This window comes from Calonectris borealis, chromosome 1 (genome assembly GCF_964195595.1).
Source record: "Calonectris borealis chromosome 1, bCalBor7.hap1.2, whole genome shotgun sequence".
In the NCBI taxonomy this organism is placed as follows: domain Eukaryota; kingdom Metazoa; phylum Chordata; class Aves; order Procellariiformes; family Procellariidae; genus Calonectris; species Calonectris borealis.
In genome coordinates this window covers 114,084,418-114,109,629 of record NC_134312.1, presented here as the reverse complement: position 1 = coordinate 114,109,629, position 25,212 = coordinate 114,084,418, and the positions used below count along the sequence as shown (strand labels likewise).

At 41.9% G+C, this 25,212-nt stretch overlaps 2 protein-coding genes across 5 annotated transcripts in view; one reads left to right on the top strand and one right to left on the bottom strand.

Annotated features, from left to right (window-relative positions):
* Window positions 1-4,530, bottom strand: part of JAM2 (junctional adhesion molecule 2) — a 39,144-nt gene extending 34,614 nt beyond the window's left edge. Inside the window, exons 1-2 of one of the 3 annotated variants that reach the window (XR_012676817.1) lie at window positions 4,286-4,530; window positions 3,267-3,405 (exon numbers count right to left, since the gene is read on the bottom strand). The gene's annotated coding sequence lies outside the window, so the exon portion shown is untranslated. The remainder of the gene's footprint in view (window positions 1-3,266; window positions 3,406-4,285) is intronic. The other 2 variants (XR_012676808.1, XR_012676806.1) reach the window with 2 other exon arrangements.
* Window positions 4,531-12,062: 7,532 nt separating this feature from the next.
* On the top strand, window positions 12,063-22,208 carry MRPL39 (mitochondrial ribosomal protein L39). 2 transcript variants are annotated; one of them, XM_075170685.1, is made up of 10 exons: window positions 12,063-12,165; window positions 12,665-12,871; window positions 13,220-13,359; window positions 13,847-13,946; window positions 14,594-14,661; window positions 15,975-16,087; window positions 18,606-18,671; window positions 19,884-20,037; window positions 20,957-21,004; window positions 22,050-22,208. In XM_075170685.1, the coding sequence occupies exons 1-10, from the start codon at window positions 12,114-12,116 to the stop codon at window positions 22,134-22,136; spliced, it is 1,035 nt and encodes a 344-aa protein (XP_075026786.1). In that variant the 5' UTR covers window positions 12,063-12,113; the 3' UTR covers window positions 22,137-22,208. The 2 variants fall into 2 exon arrangements, with proteins under 2 accessions (XP_075026786.1, XP_075026789.1); XM_075170688.1 differs by lacking the exon at window positions 12,063-12,165 and adding an exon at window positions 12,272-12,522.
* Window positions 22,209-25,212: the final 3,004 nt, after the last annotated feature.

The following is a 25,212-nucleotide window of genomic DNA, read 5'->3' as shown; positions in this document are numbered from 1 at the left end:
GGGGCACCCTTTGAGGAAGGTTAAAAGCCATCTCTAACATTTTTAGCTCACTTCTTTAAAAACAGGTCTGCACACACCCCCAATAACATTTGGGGTTAGGCAGTGAATACAGACAAGTTTGGTAGCTTTAGGTCACGAAAGATGATCCCGCATGTTTTGTTAAGTCAGTCAGCTAAAGAGAAAAGATGAAGTCAAAGTTCAACTACTTGCGAGTTCCTACCTAATCGTTTGTGATGTCATCATCCAGTTTCTGCAGCAGAACCTGGCAGCTACCATGTTGCTGCCAAAACAGCCAGCAGTAGGAAATATAGGCACAATACAGGAAACAATTGCAAAAATATCTTTGTGTAATTCAGTTAAATAACCAATGAGAAGACCTCATCCAGGCTCGATGAGATCTGCTAATCACAGTGGTAGTTTTAACTCTCATTATTAATGCCAGATGCCCTATGGTATTCACAATTACCAGAAATACATGTCCTATGACATGAACAAATAATTGTTGCAACGTTAACGCTGAGAAAACAGGACCTCAGAGGCCAAGAGACAGCAAAAGCAAGTCCTCCACTTGCATACATCCAGCTTAAACAGAAGAAAACAAAAGGAATTGCGATTGCCTTGACGTGACTTTTCCAGGTACATTTCCTGTCTCCTGCAGGCAGTGAGGGAAGACAGTCACCCCCATTTTTCCTTTTGCACATCCAACAGCAGGCTGTGGGACCAGTAACCTGAACTAAGGATACCACAGGGCCAGCCAGGGACCAGTGCTCTCTGCCTCCTCTCTGCTGGAGAGAGAGAGGAGAGAGACAAAGCCCTTACCACAGAACCGCATCGCTTCTGGCTGAGGCCTCTCAGAAATAGAGAGCCCCTTCCAAGGGTTGCTAGGTTTAAGGGAAATAGCATGATTTGCTCAAATGCAGCAAAGGCCATGATTTCTGAGAGACGTGCCAATAACTCACAGCCAAAGTTTCTTCTAAGCATGGTTCTTCTAACCACGAGGGTGAAATTGTGAAGGTTATAACATAAGCTAGAGAGAGAAGCATGTCTCCCTTTTAAAGACAGGAAAGTCTTCCAACCAAGTCCTCAATTTTTATCCATTTTAGAAGCATTCAGGTATCTTGTGCAGTGTCACCACAGTCACAAATGAAAAAAGTCAGGCAGCACATTAGAAACAAGCATTACTTTTCTGTAGCTAATTTTCATTTCTTTGTTTATATTTAAGAAGCTAACTGTCATCTCACAGCCTATGTTATGGTGTTTAAGAGTCTGTGCAGGTTTGTAGACCACTAGCAGTCTATAGCAAAGAAATACTGCTTCTCAACTAAAGCAGCAAGAGAAGGAACTTTTCCTTAATGTCTCTTCCCCCCACTCCCTCTCCAAAAAATAGGTAGTCTGGTTTCTAGTATTATGTTGGACAGATATTACTAGAGAAGTATGCAGTCTTACAGATTTAAGAAATCCCATCTCACCTGAATATGGACTCTGATTTAGAAATCAGAGTAACTCCCTAGCAAGTTAATCCAGCAAACAAAGGTTCAACAGAAGACTGGGGATTGACAACACTCTCAATTTTGAGTATATCAGTTGTACATCACATATAATCAGGAAAGCATGGTTTGAAGACTTCCACTGTCTATTCCTACAGCCAATGCAGTCATGCTTTATGATTTCTTGTCAGGGGCAGGGGAGAAGACGCAAAAGGCTTTTTTGGTCTAGAACCTCTGTATCTGGCTGAAAGATTCCTGAGCACTAAGGAGTGTTTGTTTTAAAGCCAAAAACAAACAAACAAGACCTCACCTTACTTACTGCTCAAACTACCCCAGTGAGCTCCATCAAATGTTTATGTAAGACTACTATTTATTGCCTCTGCATTGTCCTCACACAGACACATTGAGCTGGATTTGCTTCAGCATCACTAGCTTAAGTTTAATTTCTAATGTACACTAATGCAAGAAAAATCACACCTAGAAGCTTCACGAAAAGGCCAGTTCATCATTACGTACTATCTCCTCCAGAGTAGCTATGATGATTAACAACAATCTTTTCTGGACATTTTCTAGCTGTCTTGCCAACAGAGCTCACAAGTCTTACTCTGTGGTACCTTTTAAAACTTTCCCGATAACATCAGTTTCAGGAGCTCATGCTGACACAGAATATGATTGAAGACCTCCAACTCCCTTACTTTCCCCTAAATTAAAGGTGAAAGAGAAGCTTTAACTCAGAGAAATTACTATTTCTGTGGGTCATTAATATTTCTTAGTAGGTTCTCACCGAAAAGCAATCCAAACCTCATCTACCTCAGCACTGTCCTTGGCTATGCTGACGTCCTTCGACCAACTTACACAGCTCTTAATTTCTGCAGCTAAACTACCAAGCAAGCTCTCTAGACCGACTCCACAATATATTGTTCACACGCTTCAGGTATCAACCACTACTTTCTTTTCCTCATTAGTTTCTGCCCACTCCCCACTATCTCCATGGCACGTTGGGCCCCAGTCCCACATAAGAGACCACTCAGCCCATATGTCTGACTTGGACGCCAGTATTACTCAGTCTTATTGTTAATGTGAACATACTTCAGCCACAGGAGCAGCAGCAGACTCCCGATTGCCTGGATTTCTGCCTAGATTTCCTCCAGCTCACACAAACAATCAGCATTTGCACACCCGTCTACAGTCATTTTCTTCATGCGACAACTTCTTATCAGCACCTTGCTGGTAAACTTTCTCCCCACCTGGCGTTTCTTGGGAATTGGGACAGGAAGAGAAAAAAACAATGCATGTCTGACAACAACGTAGGCACCAGACTTTGATCCACCGTACCGCTTCCAAACCACCCTCTATCGTTTCTTCACTGGTCAAAGCCAGCACTGCCAACAGACGCAACTAACCAGAAAGCTGAGCAACCTGAAGACATTGAAACCTGTCACAAAAAAAACCACAGCAGCCTCATTTGCTCAGATATACCCATGCAATTAACAACAAATGAAGAAAAAAAGATCAAAGAAAATAATTTTTATTACTCTTTACTACATGAAAGAGAAAGTCTGCCCTAGCTGCCCATCTAGCAGCCCAAAATTTCCATAAGGTCTCATAGAAGCAAAGAGTGAGGAAAAGAAAAACCACCACCAAACCAAAGACCTAACAGACACGCATCACTTAAGTCTCTCCTCGACAGGACTCATCCCTCCTCTGCAAAAAAGGAGTTTCCACACACACAAGTTTCTGTTAGGTGAGGAAGAATGAAAGGTGAACTACAAAACATACCCAGCATCAGCACCGTGGATGTCCCACATCCACAATGGATTGAGAACCCGTCCCAGGCTGGTCCCAGGTGGTCACTTCACTGCAAGACTGTGCTACAAAATTCTTTCCAAAACGTTATTTCCATGTACAGCCTCTTTCCCTAAAATACCAGCAAGACACAAGCATACAACAGGAGCACAGTAAGATGTGATCTGAAAGTGACAGCCTTATCACACGACTGGCACCATTAACACTGTATATTAATTCACTACTTCTTCGCAGGTATGTGGCCCCACGATCTGTTTTTTTCTTACTTCCATGCGCCTTCTGGGTGGGACAGCTCTTGCCAACTTATTTTAACATCTCCTCTGCCTCCCCCCCCTTTTGTTTTTAATGGGTAAGACAATAGGACCACAAAAATATTGGAAACATAAGTCTGTTCTGGAGCTACAGCATCCAGTGCTGGCAACAGAAAACATGCTCCCGCCACTTGCTCATTCATCTTGTAAAGGCCATCAGAAAAGCAAACTACGCAGCCTGCATCCTAAAGTTTGCATCTCTGCAGAAAGCCGCTGGCTTGCGCTGAAACAGGCCCGGCTTAAACAGGTTACATCTGTGTGAAAACGAGAGACACATGGAAACAATCAGCGCGCACTCCCCCGGCTGCAGCGACCCGGCTCCTCTCGCCCCGGGGGCGAGGGAGGGGAAACAGCACCCCGCCGCCGCTCCCCTCGCCCTGCCCGCGGGCTCCCCAGGCCGGCCAGCGCCGCCGCGGGGGCAGGCGCGGCTCTCGGCGGGCAGCGGGGCGCGGCAGGGCAGGGCCCGGGCGGCGGCCGGGGAAGGGGCCGGGCGAGGCGGGCGACCCCGGGCCGAGCCCTCCCCCCTCAACACACGCACGCAGATTCGGGGGACCATGCCCCCCGCCGCCGGGGAGCCCAGCGCCGTAGCGGGGCGGGGAGCCCAGCGCCCGAGGCGCTCCCGGACGCAGCGGTAGGCGACAGCCCCGCGCCTGCTCCACGGGGAAGGGACGCGGCACTTACAGCTCAGGACCCCCAAGTAACCGAGGAGCAGCAGGCGGAGGCTGCGGCTCGCCATCTTCCCGGCAACGGCCGCTCCCCACCGGCGGCAGCGGTTTAATAACCGCCGGGCGACGCCGGCGGGGCGTGAGGCGCGGCCGGGGGGGACGGCCCGGCCCGGACTCGCCTCGCCTCGGCCCGGGGGAGCGGGGCGGCGCCTGGCGGGCCGGGGGCGCCCCGGGGGCTGCCGTGAAGCAGGTGCGGCAGCCGGGGCGCAACGCCCGCGCTCGCCGGGCTGTGCCTCCGCGCCGGCGGAGCCGCCCCGCCCCGCGCCCGCCAGCCCCCCACTCCCTCCTCCTGGCCGTGGGGCCGGCGCCGTGCCCCGCGCACCCCGGGGCTGCGTCGTGTTGCATTCAGCAGCTCTTCCCTCCGAACTAGTTATTTTTAAACCGGGAGGTCTTCGTGAGCTCAAGGACATTTGTTGCAACAGAATAAACTTTCATTACGAAAAGCTTCAACTTCCCAGGGAAGACCATGGCCCCTGCTGGTACATTTCCCGACGTGAAAAACCCGCCCGGGGTGGAAGTCGGAATAAGAGGGCGAAATCACGAAACAAAACCGGAGGTGTTGCGGATGAAAAGAGCGCGGGGTGACGCTGAGGCGCTGTGTCAAGCTGCAGAGTTTAAACAAAGCCAGCGTGACTCCTGTGCCTGTACCGGCGGGCTGGACGCAGTCCCCCCCGCCGCAGGGCACATCCGTTAGCCAGCAGGCGATGGACTACACGGTGACCTTCGAAGCCTTTTTTATTAATAGTTTATACCAGTCTAGGAGATTCTTGATTAAATATACAGGAGCTGTAATGGCCCTTTAAATTTATGAATCAAGGAAAATTACTCATTGTGACAGTTAATAGTGCATCTGAGTAGTTTCTAATGACATCTTAAAAATATATTACCACTGATGTAATACGGTTCTATAACAAGAAAAGTATCACAAGCATTTCTTTGATAATCAGAACAGCAACGTTGGCTATATTTTGTTAGACTGTAGCAAAATGAGGAAGGATTGTTTATAAATAAAATCTCTAGCAGCTATTTTAATGGAGACCAAAGAAGTAGGATGCCATGATGCTCTTCACATCAAAATCTTCTTAGCTTGTTTTTCACATGCAAAAATGTATATAGAATACAAGTACTATTTCTGCAAAAAATGTGCACATATATATATGTGCAGTATATATTACCAGTATAATGGTGACATGCATTTAATAAAATCAAAACTATTCCATAGGCAACAGTTCTTTATTTTGTGTGGCCCAGCACATCATAACTTTAAGCATGTACAAAGTTTCATTGATTTCAGTAGGAGTGCTTTACTGTTTAAAGCCACAGGGTGATAGAAACACTGTGTTGATATAAAATTTAAATATATGGGAGGAGCCTGGTGGAAGAGGTATAGAAGTGGGGAATGTACAGAAATGGCAGTACGGAATTAAATCAAGGGGTAGCTCACAGGATGACTACTAATGCCGATGTAATGACAATGAATCAATGAGGGGAATTAAGAGATGAATCGTGAGGAGAAGGAATCGCATTAGACAATGGGATGAAGTTTAGACTAGTACAGTATTCTTTCCACCACAGTAAATATTCAGTTCTAATTGCCCAAATACATAGACTCACATATAGGGTTTAACTTGGATTTCATTAACGTGACTCCTATACCACAGTAAATCCACTTAAATGCGTAGGGTTTATAAAGACGAGGCCAAATTCCTTTTTTTTTCTGTTCACTGTTTTCTTTCTCTTGCAAGTGAAGCAAATACCCAGTGTACAGGGTTGTCTCCCCGGCATTCCTCTGACTTTTTCTAGTACTGTTTCACAGTACTTTCACAGTTTCTTTGCATTTTTCTCTTTTATTTCAGCTACAACTAGATCATGGTTTCTCTGCTTGCTTTATACAATTGCAGGAAACACCAGCAACTAAATAAGAGTATTCTGAATGCATTTACAGAATTATTGGAAAAGTGGTGGTAATGCATATAGTTCATTTAATGTATATACTTTTTCTGTATGTACTTTGCTGAACAATGGTATTCTTAAAAATACTGTAAGTACTTTGTTAGAAGAGTACAAGACTGCTATGTTTTCAATCTTTTTAAGTTAAATGTAGTAAAAATATTTTCATTAAACAGCACATAGAGCCCAACATAGAAGAATTTGTTCTAGAGACTCAGTTTAACAGTTATTCTTGGAGAGCTTTCCATAGAGACTCCTTTTTAGAATAATAAAAATAGTCTATAATTAACATCTGCACACAGAATGCCGGTCAAGAATAGCTGTCTTATTTTGTAATAACTATTCTAGTCCGTTCTTTGTGTAGAAAAGCCTTTAAGAATTGTGTGGAAGTGCAACATGATTTCAAGACTTGGCTGCTTCTTAGTGATCTCAATAATTCATAAACCAAAAGATTACCCTCATTTCATGAGATGATATTTTAGATAAATCTACATTCTTACATTGCAATGGAATTGTTTCTCCTTTTAATGAAACTTTCTATTGCAAATGCAGAGTGCTGATGATAATCTGCTCTAACAATACAAGTTTACCTCTTTTATTATGGTGCCATCACTCTGTTAGAGCTCTGTGCGAAAACAGTTTTGAAAAATAATTTGCAAAAATTCTGTGGAACGGTATAAGCTAAAACTCTGACTCTTCACTTTGGGAATGTTTCATTTTTCTTAGCTATAGGAATGATAAAAATGAATACAGAGAAATTAATCTATGTTAAGAAAATACTCCTTTTGGTGATTTCTCCACTCAAAATAGGTTTTATTTTGCATTTTATATGCAGGGGGAACAAAACCAAATCACCCTAGATTTGTTTTTCTACACCTTGCATGCTGATTTCTAGAATAACTTTGGGGTATAATAATAAAAAATTAGTACAACAAATTAGAACTGCTAAATGTGGTTACACAGATGTTGTGATGTAAATACTCGAACACATTACAGATAGGTAAGAGAGGAAGATGATTGTGATTCCTCTTCTCAAAAGCATGCGTAGGATAGGGTGAAAAGTAATGTGCTACAAGAAGAGAACTGGCTGTTTGATTAACACTTAGAAGAGTAAAACGTTAATTCCTATGTAATCACTCATCTGTCATGGCTTACACATACCAAACTAGAAGACAGCCATGGGAGAGCTAATGAATGTTCATCCTCGCACCGCCATTTAAAAAAATAGTTCAATGAAAGGCAATGCTTCCCTAGTACATCCCATTCAGGCATAAACCTGACATATCTCAAGTTTGCTTGTTGAATTTAAGTAGATCAGCTAGTGTAACGCTCGTTTCATGTAAGCAAATGCATATTTTTTATTGGGTTGATGAGCAGGTAGTATGGATGTGTGATGATCTGTGAGTAGCTCATCTCTTGTTTGCGGAGTGAAAGCATCAAATATTACAGTTCTGCACCACTTTTCCCCTTTCTTCCTGTGCTTTCCTAAGTTCAATGTTCTTTAAACTTTTTAGTGTCTCTTAGCTGATCTATGATAGCAGGTAGCCCGGCAAGGTTGCTGGTAACTGTGCCTGGTTATGATGAGAGGAGGAGGGAAGAAGATTTAGGACCTGGAGCCACTGAGGGAGAAAGTAAAAGACATAGGAAAAAAGCGCTCCTCTGCATAAGTATACCGATATCTTTATTTATATGGAGAGTTGGAGGGCTGAATGTTACTGGAATTTACATTGTTTAGGTTTTGATCAAGAAGACATGTTTGAATGTTTTTCCATATTTAAAGAAGAAGAAACAGATTTTTTCATTTTTCTAAAAGAGGAATGTTGCATTTGAGGTGGTCGGAGATGCCATTTGACACTTGCTGTCATAGCCTGTGGGTTAAATCTCTGTACACATCTTTTTTCCAAGCACACCAAATTGTTGTCACATATGTTTGTTCTAGTAAGTGCTGAAGACGGGTGGACATAGCTGTAGAGCAACTGTTCTGGTGTGATTCTGGGCATGGCACTGGGACAAGTTGATGGAAATCTATTTTGTAAAACTGCTAAAACAGATTCCATTTAATTAACTAGCTTAATCACCAAAATACATATTTCATGCTCCGTGTCACAAACCTTGTTTCTAAAACTCCTTGATCGATGTGCTATGAATTTTTCGTTGTGCCCAGACTACCAGCCTGCAGTAGATTGAATCTATCAGCTTGAAAGCTTTGCTCTTTAGTGTGAAGAATTATCAGCAGCCCTGTGTGTGTGGAGAGGTTGATATCTACAATTTAAGGGATAATTTTTTTATTTTGCAATTTTAACTGTCACCACACCTAGCTTTTTATTATGTTCTGGGGTATTACTTTAATGGCTATCCACTCCTTTAGTTACAGTAGGCCTTGTCTCCTTTCTACTTCCGCGGCATCTTGTTATTTTGTTTTGCTGCTTCATGTTAATTGCTTTAACTCCTGTCTGGAAAAAAAATCTGATTTAGCTAGCAGGCTATCTGCTTGTTTTGTACTTTGAAACTGAAAACTGTGAGCAAGTATAGTTTTGAGAAAAGAAGCAAAAGAAAATTCCAGATATTCTTTTTTTTCCATGAAGCTGTCGTTGATGGCTGTTTAAAGACAGAGTATGCCATAGATTAGTTGTCTTGCTATAATGAAAAGGATTAGAGCACTGTGATAGAACACTGTATCTCTATTAGACTGTTAAAATATTTCATATCTAATGTGTCAGCCAAACTTGAACCAGGAAAGCCAGCAAATATAAGAGTAGAACAAGGTTTTTTTGTTCTCAGTAGCTTTTTTCTGTGACTACCACCCCTCCATTTTCTGGAATGTCTTGTATAATTTTATCTTTGACTTTGCAAATTACAGTATTAATGCCATTTTTTTTCAACTGAATTTGCAAGATTACTGCCACTGAGCAGACAGCTCAGTAGCAATCAAAGGTACATTTCTAAAAAACATCCACCAAATTGGATGGCATTGTAGGACATTTCCCGGTTCAACCTAAGCAACAGTGGACAATGCATTAGCCACAATGCTGATGGTGGTAGATTCAGAATTATTTCGCCACAGTGTGCACAGTGTGCACAGGAATGTGTATATGAAGCTGCACTTTAAGCCAGGTCACTGAAATAATGTGAATAAAACATAATCTTTCAGCAATACTGATCCTGCAATTTGTATCACCTCAGCGATATCATGTTCAGCGCCTTGTACAGCGCTGCCATGGTTGTCTGCCTAGAGGGTAAGCAGTGAGAAATGGATGAGAATGGCAAAGGGAGGGGCAGGAGTTTTTAAGCCAGTTTTGCTTTTGAGGCAATCTTGCTTCCATGAGAGCCACAAACCATCATGGTTTGTCACTTACCCGTTATGGTTGGGTCACATACTATGGCATAAGAGCACTTAATGGGGTTACTATTACCTTGTAGGGCAACCTCCCATTTTCTTCTGCATATTAGAAAATAACATCCACAGTTTTCCTGAAAGTCAAAGGACTTTATGAAGTCTGATACCTTGTAATTATTCTCGGACAGTTTTTCACTTATTACCTGTCTTTTCTCAGTACCACAAACATGCTCCGTGTTGTGCCACACTAAAAGCTGCTGGACTTCAGCCAAACCCTTCCCAGAGTACTTCTCAGTTGGAAGGTGTTTGTCTTTTGGCATTGAGGGATCGATAGCTGGGGGACTGCACCGAGCCTGTACGTCCCCCACAGGCTGCTGGCAGGGCCATGTTTGGCAGCTGAGAGTAACCCCCAGCTGGCCTTAGGCTCAGTCCATGGGGTTCGAGTGGACCCAGGGGTTTCCACCCTCTCACAGAAGCCTCAAGTAAATATACTGTGGTAAACAGAGAAATGATATTACAGTTGTGAGCCAGCTGTGTAAGCATGAATCAAAAATAATCTTGAAGACTGAACTTTTTAATTAACCCCGAATCTATGCCATTGTTGTTCCTCTTTTCTGCTTTTGTCCAGGGGTTGCAGAGGTGCCAGCTGAACCCTGGCTGAAATTTCCAGCAGCTTTGGATGTCTTTTGATTTCCACTGGGGGGTAAAGCTTTGCACTGTCACTCTGTTGGATGGGGATTACCAAAAGGCAGAGGGCTACGACCATGCTCCTCCTGTAGTCTTCAGCATGTTACAAGTCCCAGACGTTTTTTATCTGCATTGTGCTTCCAGAGTGACAACAAACAAGTGGAAGGAGGGATCAGATATTCTACCACCATTTTTCTGAAAATTAAACTGAATAAAAAGTTGCAAATACTTGTACAAAAGGAGATTTAGAGATTAGAAAGTGGCAATTTAAAACAGAGAGACAGACATGTAATAAAGAATTGTGCAGTGATAAACAGGATTTTACTCTTGTTGTTCAAGACTTCCTCAGAGTGATAGAATGGGGTTTGTTTCTGTCTTTCATTGTCCAAACATTTTGAATTTAACTCTTCATAGAGTAAAAAATGTTCTTTTTATACCCTACGTTGTGAATTTGTTTGGTGGGGTTTTTTTTACTGTTTAAAATAAAACAATTATCTGATGTGATCATTGACTGTATATGATTCCTCAAGCCATAGAATAAAAAGTTAATAGAAGAAATGGTGTAGTTCAGCTATAATGATATAAATAATAATAGCATCTTCATGTTTTCTCAGGACCTTTCACCTCAAGGCTATAAACTGTTTTACACACGCAAGTAGGTAGCCTACAATAAGCCTGGTGCACTAAAAAGTAACTTGTATTTAGCTTGTTTTAAAAAATGAGAAAGCAGGATGATTGACTTGACTGAAAACCCTAATCAATCAGTCTTGATTGGCTGAAATTCTTAATCTATCAAATAGTGTAAGGAAGGGCACAAATAGCTACCGTGCTCCCACACCTGGTTTTCTGGATGAGAGCGCAGGTGAGCAGGGAAGCCAGTGCCAGGTGCCAAACCAGGAGGAGCCAGCTGTCCTGCTGCTCTGCAGACGTGTTACCACGGTGGAAAATTCTCCGTCTGTTGCCGGCCCTTGCCACCAGTGTTAACACATTTATTTTTTTGATGACGAGTTTAATTACGTCCTTTAGCTCTAATTCAGTGTCACTGTTTGACATTGGCATTCTTGATGGCTGTTGTTGTACCTTTGCCAATTGGGGATCGGGCTGAAGACCGCCATCGGTTAAATTGTAAAGCATCGGAAAGAATTCTGAGTTATTTCACAATTTTGAACAAATTTTAATGCAAGCCATGGTTGTCCTACCTGGGCAGTAGCTACTTTGTGCTTGGCTTCCATCTTTTGGGGAGGAAGGGCAGGGCGGCGGGGAGGTGGGCGCCAGGGAAGGGGAGCCGGCGGCGAGGGGCCGCAGCTGGAGGGCGCTGCCGCAGCAGGGGGCCGGGCACCAGCCACCGGGCTGTCAATGTTAACGCCGTAACGCCAGCACTACGGCCCTTACTGCGAGGGGCTGAACATCCGCCTTTAGGCCATCCAAAAGCTGCTGGTTTCGGGGATGGCCTGACCGCCGGCCGAATGAGGCCTGTTGAGGCAAAGGGAGGGCAGAGGGGCTACGCGTTACACCCGCAGCGCAGCGGAGCTGAGCTATACATAACGGGGCCTCTGCAGAGAGAGCCAGAAGCGGGGGGGAGGCGGCCCGGCTCCTTGTTGCGCTGCGGGCAGCCGCCGGCCCTTCCTCCTGCCCCGAGCCGCCGCCGCCCCGCGGGCCCCGCGCTGCCCCTCCAGCCGGACCCGGACGCGGCCCTGCGGCGCCGCCTGGCGGCCGCGGGCGAACCGCCAGGCGGAACCGCGCTGCCGCCGCCGCTGTTTCCGGCGGAGCCGGGGAAGGTGGCACCAGCGCGGCGGGACTCGGCCGGAGCATGGCGGCGCGCTGGGCCGCCCGCTGCCTGCGGGGCGGGCGGGAGGGGCGCCGTGAGTGGCGGCGGGCCGGGCGCGGGGGCGTGTGCGGGCGCAGCGGGGCGCCGCGCCGGTTGCCGGCTTGTCCTGCACCGGTGCTTTGAGGGGTCCGGCTTGGGGCGGCCGGGTCTGGCCGTGCGGGGAGGCTCGGGCCCCCGGCGCGCTGGGCTGAGGAGGCCTCTCTGAGCGCGGGCCGGGGCGCGGCGCCCGTGGGGACGAGGCGCCCGTGGGGACGAGGCGCGGGCGCGGGCCGCAGGGGCCTGTCTGAGGGAGGAGCCTTTGCAGCCAGAGAACGTCATTAAGCTTTCGTTGCTTCAGGGTTTTCCGTTGTGCCTTGATGCAGGCATGGCAGGGAGCAGGAATGGACGGGCAGTAAGTGCTCACCTTACGCACACTGAGACAGGCAGATGGATTAGCAGTGCAGTGGCATGTCTTCCTTTCTGTAGAAACAAGCGTCTTATAAAAAGGCTTTAAAAACTCCTTAGTGCTTATTTTAGATTATTCCTTTTACCAGGGTTCATCTCCACGCCGACTATTTCTCGACTGACATCGGACGAAGTGATTCAGATGCGTAATGAGCTCTTTACCAAAGAGAAAGAGAGACAGTTATCTCTCTATCCACGAATTGAGAAAATCGAAGTAAAATACACTGGGAAATCTCACCCTGGCAGCGTGTTTGTAATGAACAAAGCTTTGTCTACTCCATACAATTGTGCCATGCGTAAGTGAATGGACTCTTAAACTAATGTTGTGCCACTGGTGATGAAAATTGCGCTGCCAATTGAAGTACTTGTCATCCAAATTTGAAATGTTAATATTATTGACGTTTTAATGACCCAGGTAACAGACATGCATTCAGAATATTTGTAGTTGGTATGTTTAAAATACAGTTGTACTAAAATACATCAGCAGAAACTGAGTTAATTTTTGGAGGCTCTATTAACAGCTCATCCTTGCAAGTCATTTACAAAAGTGAAACTTGCAGTTTGTTGTTACAAATAAAGGGGTCTAAACTGCTGACTGAGGAGTGTGGTTACTAACTGTGTAATGCTTTTTTCATTTTCTTTAGATTTAAGTGAATGGCATTGCAGGAAATCTGTTCTAGCTCTTGTGGATGGTGAAGTCTGGGATATGTACAGACCCTTGACCAGATCATGTGAAATTCAGTTCCTTACTTTCAAAGATGAAGATCCAGAGGAAGTAAACAAGGTAAGTCTGTATCTTATCCCATTGTAGGTGAGCCTGGTTATGACCACTTGATTCTGTATGCCCCTTTCAGTTCCATGCCTGTCTTCTTTCTTGAACTTTGTTGCCGTGAAAGTTCAGATATTTTTAATAGTTGGTTGGCACATCATGGTTATTGTTAGCTGGACTAGGGTGTGGGCTAGGTGATGTGCGGTCATCCCTTCCAACCTATATTGTTGTATTATTGTATGATTTCAGATTTAAGTATCTTCAGGGAAACATCTGGCTTGCATTTTAAGTGCAGTTTTGATTATTTTGATTGATCCTATATGGAGAATCATCTCTAAATAGAAGTTTAAACACTAAAGAAAGTAATGCTTGGATTGACGTCTAGGTTTGTGCATAATTCGGTTAAATGTTGGTGGTCTTTTGGAATAAAGAGCAGATGTTCATCTGGTATGGGTTGTTAGCTTCTAGGTAATAAACCTGTGTTTTGAAATTCTCTTTATAGGCCTATTGGCGTTCCTGTGCCATGATCATGGCATGTGTGTTAAAGCGGGCATTCAAAGATGAGTACTCAGTGAATCTGATTAAAGCTCCAGAAGTGCCAGGTGATATAAGTGTTTTATGCTGATTGTCTTGTCTTTTGCTGCTTCTTAAGTGACTGTCTAATAACATCACCAAAAAAATCAGAGGCTCCTTTTCCAATGATTGAAGGTACTTAGCATTGATTTGTGTATTACATGCTGTTGTTGTAGCCTTTAATTTATAGCAATCACACTGAAAACAATTTTGTTATCAGAGTACAGAAGACTGGTCTGTGGCAACTGGGTTTCAGACCACTTAGGATTTCATAGGTTAAGTTAGTAACTTGAGGACATAACCTTTTTATTTTGAAGTTACATGAGTGAGGTATTTAGAAGATGTGATATGTTTCTGTGAAATTTGGACTAATAACTACATAACCTTGTGAGCACTTGAGTTACTAAAAATTATGGTGTGTATATCAAGTTGGAAGATTATGGAAGTACAAACAGAGTTAGTAACAACTTTTGCTCGTCTGTGATGTGATACAGGTTTAATCTACCATTTGACTGTATAATCACAGCTGAAAATTTATATTTTATGATGGATTTCTTGGGATAATTTTGTTTTTCTTTTCATTCGTTTTGATATATTTATAAGTGTGTATTATGGCAATAAAATAGGTACTTTGTTACAAACATGAATATTTTTCTCTTTGGAATTGGGATTGCAGTGATCTCTGGAGCTTTCTGTTATGATGTAATTTTGGACAATAGACTGAATGACTGGAAACCAACAAACGTAAGCACAATAACTTCTTCCTCAAAAAGTTATAACGCTTGCATCCTTGTCCAGTGGTTCTTCTCTAATAGGGGAGAGGGGACAGCAAGTTTTTTTTTGCTTTTCATATGTACACTAGTATTTTATTTTAGCTCAGGAGTAGTCTTTGGAAACTAATCTCCGCATTTACCACATACTGGCTTTCATGGCAGAGTGGTCTCAGAGCACACAAACTGGGTTCCTTTCAGATGAAATTAAACCTAGAGCTGTCCTCCAAATACTTACAGGTTTTAAATGTATGGGGCTAGAGTAGCTCCAGTCTGAAATGCGATTCCCAAAATAGTTGGTGTGGCTATTGGGACCTCAGTGCCATCTTTGTTACTATACAGAACTGCTCCTACTCAGCCACTCTTGCCTGGTAATGTAGATGCAACCATAGCCCTATAGCCTTCGTGTAAATAGAGCCCTCTGAAAATAAAAATGTGTGTCATATGTGTATTTTCACCTAGTGGTTTACAGCATAATGGGTTTATTGTTGTAAAAGAACTGTGAGCACATTCAGCTGAAGCTTTTCTTAATAGCTTGCTTGTATTTCATGCTTTTCAGTAAATAATAATCTAAAAACTTTAAGTCTCATAACTGTTTGGTAGCTGGTGTGATCATGAGTGTTTTACTCGTCTGGTACCTATTCTTATTCTCATGCCCAAATATTAGCAGAGGTGTGTATGGCTAACAAAGCAATGTTGGTACAATGCAGAATTTTTCTTCAATATGATCTTGTAGTTAAAGTAACTTAGTTTGAAATGTTTTCTAAGTGACATTATAAATGTAATTTCTCCTAATAACAATTTCTTATTTATCGACAAATCTAAGTATGCAGAGCTTTGGATTCTGGACCAAAGTGATCAATGTCTATTTATTAATTATTCAGTACTGTTTTCTTTTGATTCCATCAGAATAGAGGTCATTTATAAGTGGAATCATGACTCTGGGATACACAGATGAATATTTACAGTAGCAAGACTGTATGTATATATATCATGTTGGGAAGACCTGAGAAGTTTAACTCCAATTAATATGTATAGTTTCTGATGAAAAAATGCCTATTGATTTCACTGGGCATTGAATCAGTCCATTCAAACAGCGATGATCTGTAGCGATCTGTTGCAGATAAATAGTAAGAGTTATGATCCTACAGCGATATTCTTATCTTTAGGATTTATAGTAGATGATCTTTAATGTTTTGACTAATACTTAGTGTTTCCTATGCTTTGTCTATTCAGTACAGCTGTGAAACAGTGGTGACGGTTTTATATGTATCAACTGTTTTTTAGGACAGCTTCCGTTCTCTTACAAGAGATGCCAGAAAGCTAATTCATAAAGACCTGCCATTTGAAACACTGCATGTTGAAGCAAAAGTAGCATGTGAAATGTTTCAACATAACAGGTAAGTGTCTGAATTTGCCCTTCTTTTAGAAAGACAATTAGAAATTAATTTAAATCTCTGCTTGTTGTTGTAAATCTAAAATAAGATGTGACAGGTGAAGTAAGAAGGTACTTCTCCCACTACTCTGAATGAACATGCCTCTGTTCTCTTTGTCACACTACCTTAGTTCATTTTTAATGTTCCCTCCAGAGGCCAACACCAGGCACCTTTGCTGAATGTACTTTTGTGACAAATGGGAAGACTGTAAACTTCTTAGTTTAATAGTGAGCTTCAAGATTTCACTACTTTTAAATTGAAACTCTAGTGGTTAGACTTGGCATGCTAGTTACTCTCAGCCTTTGCTGAAAGGCTTTCATGTTCAAAGAAATGTAGATTTTTCATATTTTGGTATCTTCAAATAAAGATTTGATGAAATGCAGTTTTTGAGCTCTGCAGGAGGAAAATGGGTAAAATACTCTGGCCTGTGCTATAAAAGAAGGCTTGTTCAAAACACTCCAGTCTTCTCCGGTGGAAAAACAAAGCAATGTTTTAGGAAAAAAATTCTCTGGTGCACAGCTTTTTGGTGGTTGGAGAGAGGTGGGGGGAAATGATAAATAATTTATAATTTTGTTAACCAAAATAAAATTATGCTAAAGCTAAAGTTGCAAAAATAACTAGTTTTTTAGCTTAATAATGAAGCTGATATTAATGTGACATACGGACTAACATCTCTTCACTACGTTGGCTGGCAAGCGTTGACAGCAGGTGGGAGCTGACTTTTCATAATAGCTTTAGACATGGTATGTGTATTTGTGTGTGTGTAGAAAGAGCAGAGAACACTTTGCTGTCTTGCGGATGACCAGCTTGAGGACCACACATTGCATAAAACCAGTTTAGGTGTGTCTTCTAGTCTTACATATGACTGGAAGAACTCTTGTTTTTATTTGAAGTAGTAGGTTCATTTTATCTTTCTGAATAAAACTCTATTCAGAGAGCATGGCCATCCTATAACATATACGTAGAATAGACTATATCAGTTGGAAGGGACCTGCAATGATCACAAGTCCAACTACCTGACCAATTCAGGGCTGACCAAGTTAAAGCATGTTATTAAGGGCACTGTCCAAACGCCTCTTAAACACTGACAGGCTTGGGGCATCGACCACCTCTCCAGGAAGCCTCTTCCAGTGTTTGACCACCCTCTCGGTAAAGAAATGCTTCCTAATGTCCAGTCTAAACCTCCCCTGGCACAGCTTTGAACCGTTCCCATGCGTCCTATCCCTGGATCCCACGGAAGAGAGATCAGCACCTCCTTCTCCGCTTCCCCTCCTCAGGAAGCTGTAGCGAGCAATGAGGTCGCCCCTCAGCCTCCTTTTCTCCGGACTAGACAAACCTAGAGTCCTTAGCCGCTCCTCATAGGACGTTCCTTCCAGCCCTCCTCTGGACGCATTCAAGGACTTTCACATCCTTCTTAAATGGTGGGGCCCAGAACTGCACACGTGCTCCAGGTGAGGCCATACCAATGCTGAATACAGTGGGATAATCCCTTCTTTTGACCGGCTGGTTATACGTATTTGATGCACCCCAGGATGCGGTTTGCTCTCTGGGCTGCCAGGGCACGCTGCTGACTCCTATTGAGCCTGCTGTCACCCAGCACCCCCAGATCCCTTTCTGCAGGGCTGCTCTCCAGCCACTCCTCTCCCAGTTTGTACTCGAGCCCGGCGTTACTCTGTCCTACATGCAGAATCCGGCATTTTGACTTGTTAAATTTCATCTCATGAATCATAGCCCAATGCTCCAATCTATCTAGATCCCGCTGGAAGGCCTCTTGTCCCTCAAGAGAGTCAACAGCACGTCAACAGTTTGGTATCATCAGCAAACTTGCTAATGGTGCATTCAACTCCTGCATCCAGATCGTTGATAAAAATACTGAAAAGAACTGGCCCTAGAATTGAACCCTGAGGAACACCGCTGGTGACTGGTCGCCAGCCAGACGTAGCCCCATTCACTACAACCCTTCGAGCTCTGCCCTTCAGCCGGTCCTTCACCCAGCGCACAGTGAACCCGCTCATCCCGCAGTTAGGCAACTTGTCCAGAAGGATGCTGTGAGGGACAGTATCAAAAGCTTTACTAAAATCCAGAAAAACTACATCCACCGCGTTCCCTTCATCCACTAGGTGAGTGACCTTATCATAGAAGGATATCAAATTAGTTAAACAGGACTTGCCCTTTGTGAACCCATGTTGACTGTGGCTGATGATTGCATTATTCTTTAAATGCCTTTCAATAGTACTTGGTATAATCTTCTCCATAATTTTTGCAGGAACTGAGGTTAGACTAACAGGTGTGTATGACGTGCTTTATGAAACATGCCAATACATGTTGTCATATAAAATTAAGAATTTAAACCTGTTTTAAAGCTCACATAAATAAGAACATGATTTTTAAGAATGCTCCTTAAATCGATTTCTTAAGTATTCTTATAAGAACTAGGTGTTAAAGTTGAGATTTTTTTAAATCTTTTTTTTGTCTTCCTCAGATACAAAATGGAGATGATAGAACGAAAAGCTTCTCAGAATGTGGAAGGAATTGTAACGTTACATAGGTGAGCAAAACTGACCTCTCATTCTGTAATGATTCACTGAAAGATTTGATTATATTGCAAGTACTCTCTACAAGTGAGAAGGGTAAGTTACTTGTGCTGGTTTTCAATTTAGAAATCACTTGTATTCATTGCTATCTGTAGTCTGTCTTAAGTTGTTGTGTGGGTGGGGTTTTTTTTTAATACAACCATTGTTGCATGATACTTAACACTTGATGGATCTCACTACATTTCTGTTTCTTGTTGTGTTAAAGGTAGTAAGTGCCAGAGAAGTCTTACTGCTTTAAATGCTTTTACATAAAATCTAAATAAATCTCTAGAGCTTGACAGGTTAAACAAAATACAAACCAAATACTTGTTTGAAAACAAGAGTTAGCATTGTATAGAGGATTTTTCTTCCAAAATAGCAAGCTACTGCCTTGTAGTGGTGGGGTTGAGAATGGAGCTGGGTCCTGGGATACAGTGTAAGATACAGAATTCGTAGGCTGGAGGCAGGAAGCTTGTATTGTATCTCAGGCATGTAAAAGAATTTGTGACTAACTTAGGCTAGTGTAGGATACTCAGTTTTCTAGATGTCTAAATTGTTCTGTATTTGATTTTGGAGTCCATATCTCTACAAAGGAACAGATGTTTTTGCAGTGATGGTTCTTGAAATTTTAGAACTATGTTGTGTCTGTTATTCCTCCTTCCTCCCACGCTCTAGTTCGCTCAATAAGAGGGAAAATGGCTTATCTATTGATTTCTGGGAGAGGTTTGTTCTGAATGTTCTATTGCTGTACATCTTTTTGTCTCTCACTGTTCTTAACTGATTTGCAGTTTTCCAAGACCTGAAAGGGAAATACCTGTGTGGGTTTTAAACATTGTACTGTGGAAAATGTGTGATCTTGGAGACAAATCGTTTTCTGGTGAATGACAGAGTTATCCCACTTCTAAAGCCAACCTGGCTTCAAAGATTTGTTACGCCTAGGATCCTCTTTCTAGACTTGAGGTTTAAATTTCATAAATTCGTTTTAGGAAATTGTGTTATCTGTACCTTTGCTTCAGGAAACCTAGAAATGCTGAACTGGGGATTTCTTTGGATTTGGTTTGGGATTTGTGTGGATTTTCTTTCATCTGTTCCGTAGATAGTAATTTGCTAATCAAAAATAAAAACAAATAGGCTTGTATTTCTCTCTGAATATATTTGACATAGGGTTTTTTTTTTGCTCCCATCAGGTTTGGTGACTTTGTAGATGTTAGTGAAGGACCTCATATTCCAAGGACAAGTTTCTGTTTCCAGTATGAGATAACGGCAGCCCATAACCTTCAGACTAACCAGTCTGAATTGCTCAGGAGGTTCCAGGGTGTGTCCCTGCCAGTCCATTTGAAGGTAACTAATCCATTTTGTTTTCCTTCTCTAAGTTAGGGCATTTGGCTTACTTTCTGATCTTTATTATATGCTGTGCTGGTAGCCAAATGTAATTCAGAGGTGAGAACAGTAGTAGAAAGGCAAGGCCCACGATGATGACTATGTCGGATATTTGGGGTTCGTTTTCCTGGAACTGTTGTGGATATGAAATCAGAACTAGAGAAGTTTGCATCAGAGGGCCCTTGGTGTTATTTTTCAGTACTGAGAGTGTTGTTTTGATTGTGCAATTTCTGCATGGATATTTCATTCACCTTGCCTTAGTTACTTGTGCATGCTAATCTTCTGAAATTGAGGCTGCTGACAGTGTTTATTCAGATTCAGGAAAGAGCAGAACTTTGAATTTATACTCACGATAAAGGATACCATTTCAAAGTCTTTCATGACACCAAAGCAAAACTTAACAACAGTAACAAAAAAAGTCCTAGCATTAATCAGTCTTAAACAAAGGCTTTGCAGAACTATAGGTGGAGCAGGAGTCTTTTCTTCCCGTTTCTGTGGACTTACATGATTTTGACCTGTGGTCTAGCACATGTGCTATTGCCTCAGTTGGGGAAGTTTTCAGGCGACAAGTGGGCACTGGGTTCCTCACCTCATCTCTGTGTACCCTTCCTTGTCATTAGATTTTAATTCCCATTTTTGCCCATTACCCCCTCAATGATTCCACACAATGAATGGATATGATCAGCAGACATTTATTCAAGTCCCCAATGGAATATGGGCAAATTGGAAGCTGAAATCATAAGCTCTAACGTCTGAATTGGGGATTGTTATGGTTTTGTGCCATCATTTCTATACACTTGTCAGAATCTATGCTATGAGAAGATGTTAGTTGTTTTTTTTTCTGGCCTCCAGTAACATTATTTAATGACATTTAATACAGGCTCACCACACCGTGTGGCACAAACTGCTGGAAAGATCGAAGAGGCTGGTAAGTCTCATTAGCGGTGAAGTACAGCTTACCAAATATAAAGATATGCTGTGATAGAGTAGAATTTGAATGATTAGAGATGGGTACTATCTTCAAGAACATATCTTTAGGAATGGAACTGTTCACAGGTGAAGAAAAATCAGATGCACATGAAATCTCTAAGCTGTTGTTAATTATCACTTTAAACTATATTAGTATTTTTCAAATTCATCTCTAGAATTAATGTTGGTATCGTGTGTGTAAAATTTAAAATTATTTTTTCCTGTTTTAATTGTGAACATGAAATAAGAAAACTAAAAATTGGAATAATGTATTTACACTTACCTAGATTGTAGATAGTAGCAAGTTTTCTGCCACAGGTTTGAGAGAACACATACGAACATGTTTCTTACAAGTAAATGCAGGGATAAAATATAATATCACTGGGTGAACCTAGGTGGAAGTTACTGGAGATAGAAGGGAATGCTATTTCAGTAAGCTGCATAAATGCACTCGTTTGAGTACTTTTTGCCTGTTTAAAAGCTACATGGAAAATAAGGGTTTCTTGCAAACATACTTCTATTAAACAGCAGTGTTTCAAAGTTGAAATGTACTTATCCAAGAGAAGCTTTACAATGACTGAATAAATGCAAAAGGCAAGTTTTTAAGATAAATGGAACTATAAGATACCATAAGCCACATATAACCAGAGACTCACTTTCAAGGCATGCTTAAACCTGGGAAATCTTCATGAGAATTAAACAGCAGATGTTTTGGAGCCTTCAGATCAAATATTTTACTTACTTGTGTGGCAAGAGAAAGAAAAAAATGCTGTATGTCTACTGAAACTTGTTAGCCAAGGATGTGCTCAGAGCCTAACCCATGATATTTTTCTATGAAATTAGTTTGAAGATGCTTGTAGTTCAGGTTATTTAATTTTGGAGACAATAATTGTCTTTGTAGGCTGTCCTTTCTTGTTACAGTGACAGTATGAGGGGAGGTTTTCCAGGATCAAGGAGAATTAAATTATGTTTAAAAATATAACAAAATTGTTATGTTTCTGCAGGTCACTGAAGAAAAATATTTGGAAGCAGCAGCAGAATGTCATGAGGCAAAAGGTGGAACTGAAGAAGGAAAAACTGTATCAATTTAAATTAACTTTAACTCTAAATGTACATAATAAAATGGGTATTTTTACATGACTTATTTGTGCTGCATATAAAAATGTCTTGGCTAATTAATTTGAATTCTGTGGACCTAAATCACAGATAGATACAAAGCCAGTATCAGACATTTCAGTCCACTTGAATGTCACTTGTAACGTTTTATTTGCGGTAACTCATCTTGCAAGTTACCCTTGTCCTTATCTCAACAACAATTGTATGGGTCCAGATGTTGTCCTCTGTGATTAGTGCAGTTTGACCTACAGACTGTAGTTGAACCGGCAGCTGGAAAGGCCATCCCCTTTATCTTGATGTAATTTCAAGACCCCTTGTTTGGTCTTCCATGAAGAAAGTATTTCTTTCTAATTTCTGACCTGATGTGTTTGTTTCGTGCTGGAACTTCCTGATGAAATTCCACTGAGTGTTTTGCCTACTGCGATAGAAAGTTGAGACAAATAGTATCTTTAAAAAAAAAAAAAAAAAAAAAAAAAAAGAAAGGAAAAAGGCAAAAAAAAAAAAGCCCTTTCAGAAGCCCTTAAAGGGTTACAAAAGATGATTATTTTGCTCATTTTGATTTCCTGTCAGAATTGAAATTAGATACTCTATTGTGTTTCTGGTTCAAAAGACTCCATTCAGTAGACAACTGTGTAATTGCCATTGCTTTACTAATACAAAAATAGCAGAATGTAAAAGCTGAAAAGTTTTTTGAGTTTAATATTGTCTGCTGTACAAGTGCAGTTAAAGATCATTTTCCAGAATAGTACCAGGAATGTAGTTTATTACTTGCATCCCCAGCATAGTAAGATTTATTATGCATTTTCATTCTTTGATATTTAAATATGTTGACTTCAATTAAATTTCACAAGGGGTTTTTGTTAGATGATGTTTTCTGACATTTTGTATTTTCATCCCTAGCTCATTAGAGCTGTTCTCATTATACCAGAAGAGATTTTTATTAACTATTTGAAGTGTAAATATTTTCTCTGAATTTTATCCCAATTACTATTTTTACCATTAACTGCATCACTTGCTTTCTAATTAATTGACACTATAGTTTTGTAAGAGCAGGGTAGCAGTTCAGTAAAATACATTTAGGAAAGGAAATCTTACCTAGCTTAATCGAACTAAATAAGTCAGTAAGTAAATGCTGAATGTGTCAGAGCGCACAGAAGAAGAAATGCAAGCGGTAAAAGTAGCTTTTGGTGAAATTGCAGAAATCCGCTTAAGGTATGTGTTAAAATATGTTTGCTCCTATGCATTTCTGTGCTTAGTGCAATCTTTAGCTATTCAAATTTACGGTATACAGTGAAGTTTGAAGTCTGTCAATATGCTAACAGGCTATGACCTCTGGTTTAGTTTCTGTTAAATACAACACATCTTTAAAGTACAGCCCATGCCTTCTCAGACTACTTGAAAACCTCATTTTTTTTTCCTCTTGATTAATGTTGCAGAGGACTTTTTATAATGGTACAGATGCTTGTTTTCTTAAATAAGATTCTTGGTTCAAGTTTTACCTTAAAAGTACACACACACCTTCTATATATTTTCTTAAGACTATAAGTGATCTTTGCACTGAACTTCAAATATTTGTGTTTCTTTTAAACGTAGCCTGCCGGAGTATACTTTGGCTTTGGACCTGTTGCTCTGGTGCTACTGAAAAAGCAAGCATTGGTTCCTGACTTGAGGAACACAAAATTTACTCGGTTTTTTGGTTTTTTTGGAGGTACCTGCTATGTCTGGTTAACCCAAGACCACAGTGAAATTATGCAAGTGGGAACTGATCAAGGTGGCCTGTTTTGAATCTTAAACAGGTTACCTCACCAACCCATGCAGTCTCCTGGTGTCTGCTCTGTATTTGGGGAATCCAGTTCAGAATTCCTCCTGGATTCCACCACCTGCAGAGGAAGGTGAGAATGCTGCTTCCCCTTAGGAAATTTTTTAACTTTAACAGGAGTTTCATGTTTCAGAGCTTTTTTTTTTTGGGGGTGGGGCATGATCCGGCTTTTATAGCGCTCGGCGTAAGAAACGATTTGAAAGGCGTATAGCTGGGCTGAAAAATCTGGAGGGGGAATTTCCCTTTCCTGACCTTTACTGGGTCTATGACAAGTGGGTGCAGGACTGGCAGGGGAATTGGCAGCAGAGCCTGGGGAACCAGCAGAGCTCCTACCGCTAGGTGGGAGCAGTGGCTCAGGGAGGAGAGGTGCTGCCTCACTGGCGGGAGAGGAGCAAGAGAGTTGCCCCACTGGGAGATGGGTGAAGCCCCATGGAAGGGACTTTTTTGAAAGTGCAGAACTACGTTACCGAAAGTGCTGTTGAGGGCTGCCAGCTGGAGTTTACATAAGATTAAACTTCCTCCTTTCCCCAGAGGCCTATGTGTAAAAAGGTGGAAGCTCAAACTTCTGCAGAACTTGGTGCTAGCTCACATGTCGGCTTATGTGGTCTCCAGAAGGCAGGTCTTCCTTTGGGAGAGAGGGAGCTGGAGGACATCTTTGAAAAGCACCAGATTCTTGCAGAAGACAGTAGCAGTTAAAAGAGAATTGGTAATAGAAGGTAGTGTCCACTTCTTTCTTACCAGCAGTACGGAGATGACAGCACTTTCCAAAGAAGCAGGAGATGTAGATTCAATTTCCTATTCTGCCACAGACAGATTCAGAGCCACACTCGCAGGGAGAAACATCTTCCGGGCATGGATCATAAGGTACTCCGAGTACTCCCTACCCTATCTGTATGAAGTGATGCCACTACTAGAAAAAAAAATCCTGAACATTTCTTGGACGAGCAAGAGTACACATGGAAAGAGTGCTCAGTCCTCATGGCAGCCACAGAGCAACAGGGAGATCTGGTCCTTGAGCTCAGGGCCATTTCTGTGTTTTACCATTTCTATATTTTATCTGCATTGGAAGTAGCCAAAAGAGACCACTGTAGGTCAGTTCAAAAAGAGACAGGAAAGTAAATACTGTTATTCCTCTATACTGAATGCTATAGATCCCAGAGCTTACAGGGATTGGGGGAGGGTAGATGGACACAAGAGACTACAAAATTAAGCAAAGTCCCCTCCTTGGCTAT

What these genes read in the sequence shown, in the direction of transcription:
- MRPL39 (XM_075170685.1), top strand. Translation starts at nt 12,114, where the DNA reads ATGGCGGCGCGCTGGGCCGCCCGCTGCCTGCGGGGCGGGCGGGAGGGG. An exon ending in GGGCGGGCGGGAGGGGCGCC is followed by an intron (nt 12,166 to 12,664) that starts GTGAGTGGCGGC and finishes TCCTTTTACCAG; the next exon opens with GGTTCATCTCCACGCCGACT. An exon ending in TGGAAAGATCGAAGAGGCTG is followed by an intron (nt 21,005 to 22,049) that starts GTAAGTCTCATT and finishes ATGTTTCTGCAG; the next exon opens with GTCACTGAAGAAAAATATTT.